The sequence below is a fragment of the Pinus tabuliformis genome, chromosome 1_1, assembly GCF_031772625.1.
Source record: "Pinus tabuliformis cultivar Carrire ecotype Pingquan chromosome 1_1, CPIR1, whole genome shotgun sequence".
NCBI lineage: Eukaryota > Viridiplantae > Streptophyta > Pinopsida > Pinales > Pinaceae > Pinus > Pinus tabuliformis.
Genome location: NC_142297.1, coordinates 214,311,683 through 214,320,552, shown reverse-complemented (window position 1 = coordinate 214,320,552; position 8,870 = coordinate 214,311,683). Strand labels below are relative to the sequence as shown.

Genomic DNA, 8,870 nt, shown 5'->3' with positions numbered 1-8,870 from the left:
TGCTACTGCTAGGGGATCTTTTGTCTTACAACACTATTCTCCCAAGAGAATGGATGATGGAATGCCTCTCATCTTCCTCACTATCTATTAAATAGAGCAAACATTGGAAGAGGAACCACATGCACACATTCCATGTGTCAACATGCAACTTTACTGCTTTCTTGTTTTATTTATTTTGTTTTTATTTTTTGATAGCTTTATTGATTTTTACTACTTTCTTGTTCTATTTCTATTTATATTTATTTAGAGCTTTAGTATTATTATTTATTATTTATTTACTATTACTAATTTTTATTTATTGTTTATTATTTATTTTCTTGTATTTTAAAATTATATTATATTATTTATTATTATTATTATTATTATTTATTATTAAGGGACATTGCACTATGAAAATAAGTACATAAACTGGACCACACTGTGGTAGGAAAGGGACCAAGTTGTGCTAGAGTTCACAAATATTTTTCATACCCTTTGCTGAGCTGAAATCTTTTGAGTTAGAATCCAACAAGGGGACTGACAAGGCAAAGAAGATTATTGATTTCTATATTCAGGCTTTTGTGATCCGTAATAAATTCAACAAAGTCTTTCCGTGGAAATCACATAAGAGAAATTTTTGGCTGACGTGTTTCAAACCAACAAGTGTGTTTCATCATTAGGACCAGATGAAGAGGCTGACCATGGCTAAGGATTAAATAGAGAGCAATGTAGAGACCAAAATTCAAGTAACAACTATATTTGAAAAATAATATTTAAATTATGATGTTAATTTTTTAATATATTAAAAACAAATATTATTAATTAACGACTATATTAAATGGCTAGTTTTTGAAAAATAATATTTAAATTATGATATTAGTTTATTAATTTATTAAAAACAAATATATTTTCTTTTTTTTCCCATAAGGAAAAAGTCATAATTTCTATTAATAATAGGAAATTACATTCTGTAGATGCTGGTCGCATATTCATATGAGGTCAGTGACCTGTTTGTATATGCAAAAAAAATGAAAAGAGCTAGATCTCCACGCAGGGATTCATCAAGTTTTTTTACAAAAATATTGATCTGCATAATGAGTACTGCTATAGGCCGTGCATAAACTTAAAAATATACAATATAAGTCCATGTGTCAAAATTTGTCAAAAATGGCTATGTCTGTTTTGGGCGGGTCAGTGACCCGTTCTATTGAGGTCTTCAAAAGGCCTGTGATAATATTGATGGAAAGTTCCATCAATCTGCTCCTGAATCAGCCATTGATCTAGATGGCTGTGCGCCGCTTCTTTGGAAAGTTGATCCGCTTCTGTATTCTGTTCCCTGTATATATGACGACAGACAAAGGATTCAAAAGAATATGTCAGTCTTTTGGCTTCATCCAGTATATTTCTCAAAGAATATGCATGACAATGAGATGCAGAATTTATCCAATTGCAAACAATCTGTGAATCTCCAAACAATTGCAGGTGTCTGCAGTGCTTCTGGTGAGCAAAGTGAATGATGTGCTTTGCGGTGCATAATTCGGCGAAATTATTTGTGCCATTTCCAAGTTTGATCTGTATTTTGAAGCAGTGTGATTCATTGATGTATAATACTGCACCACCGCCACAGCCCGCCTCCTGTGCGGAACCATCGAAGAAGGCCCAGGGCTTTGTCTTATCAATAGCGATGGGATGAATGGTGCGGGGTGGGTGGTTGGATATATTATCTGGTAATAGGTTGTATTCAACAATGATATGATTTAGTATTGTAGGCCAGAGGGGAGCTTTGTTGTTGAATATGATATGGTTCCGAGCTATCCAAATAGCTCTACACACGATGAGAGGTAAGTTAATGATTTTTCCTGAGTGTGCTCGATTCCAAGAGCTCCAAGCCTCCTGAATGTTCGCGCCTTGCCACGCTGTGAGGAAGGTATAATGTGATGCAATGCTGTGCCAGAACTCTCTAGTGACTGTACAGTGGAGGAATAGGTGATCTGTGCTCTCCTCTTCGCTACAGCATAGGTGACATCTGTATGGCCCGTGGTAAGATCTTTTCATGAGATTTTTCCCTGTGGGGATCTTGTCAAATAAGATGTTCCACATTAATAGACGGCATCGGGGGGCAGCTTGTAGCTTCCATAGATTTTTCCAGTGAGGGAGGATGTTCGGGGGCATATGTGGCTCCATTAGTTTCAGGTACCCCATTTTGGGGGTATACATGCCATGTTTTGAATGGGCCCAAATGAGCTCGTCCGGTCCTTCAGTCAACCTAATGTGAGCCTGGGTGAGAGCGTCGGTGAAGTTCCCCCATTCAGCCTGCCATTGCTCAGGAATACCCAGTGTCTCGGATGAGAGCCAAGCCTGTTGTAGGAAACTTGAGTTATCACCGTCGCCAACTTGATTGATATGTGAAATGCCTCTGCTGTGTAGGTGTCTGATGAGGCCTTCCGAGAGTCTATGTGTATTACCACATCCGACCCATGGGTCTTTCCCAATTCTAACACTCTGCCCACTCTTGATGCGCCAGGTAATGCTCTCCCTTAAAAGAGGAAGGGAGCGTAATACTGCTTTCCAAATGTTAGATATGTTGTGCCCAGGCTCTTGATGCTGTCGGAACCAGTCCATAAGATGAGTAGGTCTGATGTATTTTGCTTGGGCGACACGGGACCAAAGGCTATCAGAGGTCAGTAGCTGCCATCCAAGTTTAGCAGCTAGAGCATTTGCAAAGAGATCAAGCCTTTTGATACCCCAGCCACCCCAGCGCTTTGGCTTGGCTATAGTGTCCCATTTCACCCATGCAAAGATCTTCCCAGATTGCTGTCCTTTCCATAGAAATCTAGAGCATATACTCTGGATTCTGTTGAGTACTCCCCGTGGTATCCAAGCAAGGGTCATCCAGTAGACTGGCGTAGCTTCTATAACTGCTTTAATGAGAGTCATCCGACCCGCTCGAGAGAGGTATTTGTGATACCATGTCTGAAGTCTTTTTTCCACCTTGGCTATCAGCCAAGTCCAGTCGGCAATTTTGTAGCCAAGGGGTTTGAGTCTATACCCCAAATACTTGATACCGTCCGCTAGGGTAGTTGAGGTGAAGGGGAAGCGTTGTGTGGCGTATGCTATCTCATGTCTGGAGCAATCAACCGAAGTGATAGTGGATTTACTATCGTTTACCATCATCCCCGTAGCTTGCTGAAATAGGAGGAAGTTGTTGTGAAGGGCTGTGACATCTCCAATACCTCCATTGAGAAATATGAGGATATCATCCACAAACAGAAGGTGCGTGAGGAAAAAATTTTCCGATATATTGATGCCAGTCATCTGGTGCCTATCCCTGGTTGCAATGATAAGCCTACTGAGCCCCTCCATGACAAGTAGGAAGAGGAGAGGGGAGAGAGGGCAGCCCTGCCTAAGCCCTCTTTCCGATGTGAAAAAAGGTGTGGCTTCCCCATTGAGGAGGACACTATATGGCACATCAGTGATGCAGCTCATGACCCATTTAGTGAAGTGGTATGGAAAGCCGAGGTGGGTCAGTAGCAATCTGATGTAGAGCCAATTGACTCTGTCAAAGGCTTTGGATAGATCCACCTTCAATATCATGCCTTTCTGTTTTTTAGTGTGGAGGGTGTGAAGGAGTTCCTGAGCAGTGGCAATGGCTTCATGGATCTGTCGGTGGTTTAAGAAAGCGAATTGTTCTGATGAAATATGGCGAGATAAGATAGGCTTCAGTCGGTTGGCAATGATTTTGGCTACAATTTTGTATAGACAGTTGCAGAGAGATATAGGTCAGAAATCGTTGAAAGATGTAGGGTGATCGGCTTTAGGGATGAGGGCGATGAAGGTAGATTTTAGGGCCGAAGAAACTCTACCTTCCTGTCTGCAAAGCTCGATGACTTTCAGGAGATCATTTGCCAGGATGTCAAAGAAGGCGATATAGAACTCAATGGACCATCCATCCGGGCCTGGGCTCTTATCTTTCTTAAACCATTTGATGGTCGCTTCAAGTTCCTCCATGGTCACTTCCTGAGTGAGGTCGTCTTGTTCCTCTTGTGTGACGAATCTGGGGAATTTCTCGGCCACCCTCATGATTTCGAGTATGTTGGCTTCCCTGGGTGCCTTATATATGCTTTTGAAGTGATCAGTTGCTAACTTTGCCAGGTGCCTCTGAGATGTGACTGTATGGTTCTGATCATCTTTTAATTCCCAGATTGTGTTAATGGCCTTCCTGCCATTGGCAAAGTTGTGGTAGAATCTGGTGTTGTCATCCCCAGCTGTGAGCCATATGGCTCTGCTTCTCAGCCTCCAACTTTCTTCTCTTTCTTTCAGGATCTGTGTCCGTTTGGTGATGAGAGAAGTATATAGCTCCTTGCTTTCCTGGGTAGGGAAGGTGCCTCCCTCATCTTCCTCATGAGTAGCAATGATCCTTTCAGCCTCGCTCAATGTGTGGTCATCACGGAGTCGCTTCTGATGAGCCCAGAGCTTAGAGATTCTTTTGAGCTCAGATAACTTCCTGGTGAAGCCTTCAATAAGGTTTTCACCTTCTCCGATGGGGTTGTTCTGCCAGTACTCAGTGATCATCTGAGTGTATGATGGGTCCTGTAACCATGAAGAGTTAAACTTGTAAGGGCTCTTAATTCTGGTGTGGGAGTCAGAGGTCTCCAGGTAGATTGGCCGATGATCCGAGATGCCCCCTGATCCAATCCACTGTCTGATGTGAGCAATGCTGTTATAAAGGGGTTCTTTAATCAGGAATCTGTCAAGCCTCCTGGCTAAGCTCTGGTCACCGCATCGATTGTTAGACCAGGTGGGCTGAAGTTTTGCCATAGGAGTATCTATCCAGTGGTGTTCATCCAACAGAGTGGATATAGCTTCCGAGAAGGGATCCACCCTGGCTGCATGTCCCCAGGATTCACAGAAGCCCAAGGTGAAGTTGAGGTCTCCTCCCATAATGATGTTATCTTCACTTAGTAGGGCTGATCCCAGAAGGGAGTTCCAGTAGGTCGCCCTATCAGAGCAAGGGCCATATACATTGATGAGGCGAAGGTCAAGTTCCATGGAGCGAGCATATGCATCAATTCCAATATACCCACGTCCACCCCAAGTATTCTTAAGTCTCAGGGCTTTATTATTGATGCCAATAGCCAATCCACCAGATCTCCCAGCAGCATCTAGTGCGAAGAAGGTCCAATTGGGTAACCAGGTCTTGAATATGGGAATAAGAGTATCAGCAGGGCAAAGAGTCTCTTGTAGAAATATAATATCCAGTTGTGCAAGGGAGAGCAGTCTCCTGAGGGCTAGTTTTTTGGGATTACTAGCAAACCCTCTGCAGTTATAGGATAGAATCTTCATGATGGAAGGGAGGCAGGGCCAGTCTGTGCTCTAAGGGCCCTAAAGATGGTCTGCTGTCGTCCAATGGCGACCTCAGCATCTGCAGTGTGTCTAGCTTTCGATATTCGTGATGGCCTACCCCTGGTGTGCTTAAGAGAGGTAGGTACAGAATCCAGGGCAAGTCCAATAACATCCGGGCCTCTATCTTTAGATCTGGGGCGGAGGGAGTATCTGGGGGGAGCAGGGGAAGTAGGGGCCGGGAGCACTTCAGAAGTGGGGGGAAGTGAGGGCGAGCGTGTGGAGGAGATCAGAGGGGGGGAGGGGATAGGGCAGATGAGAGAGGGAGGGGGAGAAACGATGGATGAAATAGAAGATGTATGTGCAGTGTGCAATTGATGCAAATGTGCAGATGCAATATCATGATGTTCAATCGGGGGCGATAGAATGAAAGTTGAAGATGGGACAGACATACCCGGCATATCGGTCCTCATCGGCGCAGAGTCTGCGAGGGCTGTGGCGGATGATGCGCGGGTCCGGACCCCAGTCGAGGAACTCGGAGGATCTGGAGGAGATCCATCAACCTGCCCCTGAGTGTCCCCGGGTTCTCCTGTGGGCGGATGAGTAGGTGATGGGGGGGGACGAGCCTGTGTATCCTCATGATTTTGTACCATTCCTTTACGAAGTAGAGGGCAATCCCGATAGAGATGCCCAACTTTGTGGCATCTGCGGCATCTGTATGGGATTCCTTCATAATCTATGATCTGCCTCCAGGATGTGTCCCTCCATTGTATCGTGATATATTCCAGAAGGCCGCCCCTAGTGTCCAGGTTGATGAGGAGGCGTGCGTAAGCCATCATACCCGTGTGAAGATACGATTTGTCGTAGTCCATGAAGCCGCCGATGGAATTTCCAATTCTCCTGAATATGTCTTCTGACCAGTACTGCAGGGGGAGACCGGGAAGCCTGATCCATACCGGACCTATCCCAATCTGCTCTGTTGCCGGATTGAATAAAGGAGTCCATCGTTTAAGAAGTACTGGAGCGTGTTCGAAGTGCCAAAACGAGGATAGGACCCAATTTGTGTGGTCGGCACGAGCAAATCTGAATGCAAACCATCCTCTCACAAAGGTTTGCACAAAGGGGATGTCAACCAGGTGATGACCCCATACTTCCGTAGCCCAGGTCTTGAGTTGAGCTGCCGAGTAATGTCTGCCTCTGATGCGGCCCACGAGGACCCTGTCTGCGAAATCCATAATTTCGCCCCACTGTATATCTTCTTCAAGCCTGAGAAAAGTATCCTCTGCCCTGGATTTAAAACAACGGTACTTCTGTTTGTGACCAGATCTCGACGGAGGGTTAGATACCAAGTCGGGGCCGAAACCCTGGGGGGGAGGAATGCTGGGAGCGGGGTGCAGGGGGCTGGTACTGGTGGTGAAATGAGGTCCAGAGAGAGGCGGAATCCCGGTGAAGCTACCCGATAGAGGTCCGGCAGATGAGGAGGCGGTTAAGGGGGGGGCGGAAGGCGGAATGACATTAGTCGACCGGGGTTCCGAGGAATGTGCAGGGGTGGAACTAGGGTTAGGGTTTATGCAGCCCGCCACAAAACCCAGGGTGGCCGGAGAGTGGGGAGGAGTAGACAAAGCCGGCCAGGTTGGGGGGGAGTCCGGGAGAATCACTGGATAATGACTCGTCGGCAACCCATCAGAATAAGAAACCAAATTTTCTGGGAGATCTGTATGGAACATACCTTGAGATGTAGGGTAGGGTGTACGCCAGATGGAGACACCCTCCAGCGGGTCCTCAGAGTAGTCGACAGCGTCCTGATCCTCCATCTTGACAGCGACAAACCTCGGAACGGTGGACACCTCGGACACAGTTAACCGCGGAGAACCAAGGGTTAGGGCAGCGTGACCGAAGACGGTTATGGCGATCCGGTAGCAGGTGCAGAGGTTGAACAGGAGAGCAGGGGAGAGCCCGAGCCCGTGCGCGGCCTAGAGAGGGAACGGCGACCGGGGAAGCGGCGAGAGTGACTGGGAGGATAACCGATGCGAACCGCAGGAAAAACAGGAGCCCTTGTGACTAACCGAAACCGCTGCGCTCCATTTCCGCAGAGCCTCTGATGTCCTATTAAAAACAAATATTAATAAGTAACAACTATATTAAACGGTTAGTTTTTGAAAATAATTATTTAAATTAATTTATTAAAATCAAATATAAAAAAAAATATCATTGATGTAAAGCTTAACACCACCATTTCCACCACATAGGTCTAGAAGATTGAGACTAAATATCTAGAGGAGGGGCAGCGTATCTTCCACTCAATGATGTGGGTGAAGGGTTCTCAATTGGAGTTTAATGTTGACAATGAAAACCAAAAAAAACTTATCTCAGTTGAGGTCATGAAGTGGTTGGGCTTGCCAATGACACTACACACACAACCATACACCATCAAATGGCTCCAGCAAAGGAAATATCTCCACATTAGCTATTAGTGTCGCCTACCCTACAACATCAAGCCTTTCACAGATGAGGTACTATTTGATGTTGCTCCCCTTGAAGTTTCTGATGTATTATTAGGCCTGTTGTCACACAAAGTGTCTAGGCACCGCAACAACGCTTAGAGTAAGGGTTTTCACTCTAATTCTTACTCACTCCGTTTAGACTCTCTCCTAGACAAGTCAAGTGGGGTAGTTCGTAAGGTGAATGAATGAGAATAGCCTATGGAACACAGGCTGTAGGAGACTTGAAGATGGAAAACTTGATGAATTTAGGACAAATCTTGGTTAACTGAAATAAGATAAACACAAGACACATCCACATGATAGAAAGGATTATAGACCAATGCCTTAGTATTCGATTAGTGATAGACTGAACATAAACAAGATATCCCAAATAATTTATATATGTGACGAATAGTGACAATCATGAATGATCAATGTAAATGCCCAAAACTACAATATGTTCTAGCAATTAAATCCCATGAAGAATTATGAAAATTAACTGCTAAGCAATGGTTCTAGATTAAAAATGGTTTTGTTCAATAACCTAGATCTAGAATTAAATTATCATTCTCCAATAGTCAATAAATTTCTTAAAACAATAGCTGCACTTGACAATAGAGAAATTACTACCACAAAATTTAAAATCTTAAACCTAACACAAAAGACACCAAGGAACTTTAGATTAGAGTTTTAATTATCCCTTAGGTAAATTTCTAATGTGTTAAGCTCATGAGGCAATTTTAATGTGGCAAATGAAATAATTAAACTTTAATGTGACCAAAAATAATAAAATCAAAAGGGCTTTAATAAATTAAAATTTTAAATGGGCCATAAGCCACATTAATTTTTTTAATGTGAAAGCACAAATCCTCAAGTTTTTAATAATCCCAAGTCACAAAATTGAAATCTTTTAAATTTTTTAGATTTTTCATTTTTTTTTCAAATGAAAATAAATATTTAAAATCATAAGTTAAAAAAAAAAAAAACCAAATCGAATTTCAAATGAAAATAAAAAAAATATATACTAAAGCTTCACCCCTAATTCATATACATATTATAAAAAGAAAA

General features: G+C 43.5%; 1 protein-coding gene across 1 annotated transcript; it reads right to left on the bottom strand.

Annotated features, from left to right (window-relative positions):
- Positions 1-1,170: 1,170 nt before the first annotated feature.
- On the bottom strand, positions 1,171-3,342 carry LOC149212299 (uncharacterized). Its single transcript, XM_089388622.1, has one exon. It carries the CDS (start codon positions 3,340-3,342, stop codon positions 1,171-1,173), a length of 2,172 nt encoding a protein of 723 aa, XP_089244748.1.
- Between the last annotated feature and the right edge of the window lie 5,528 nt (positions 3,343-8,870).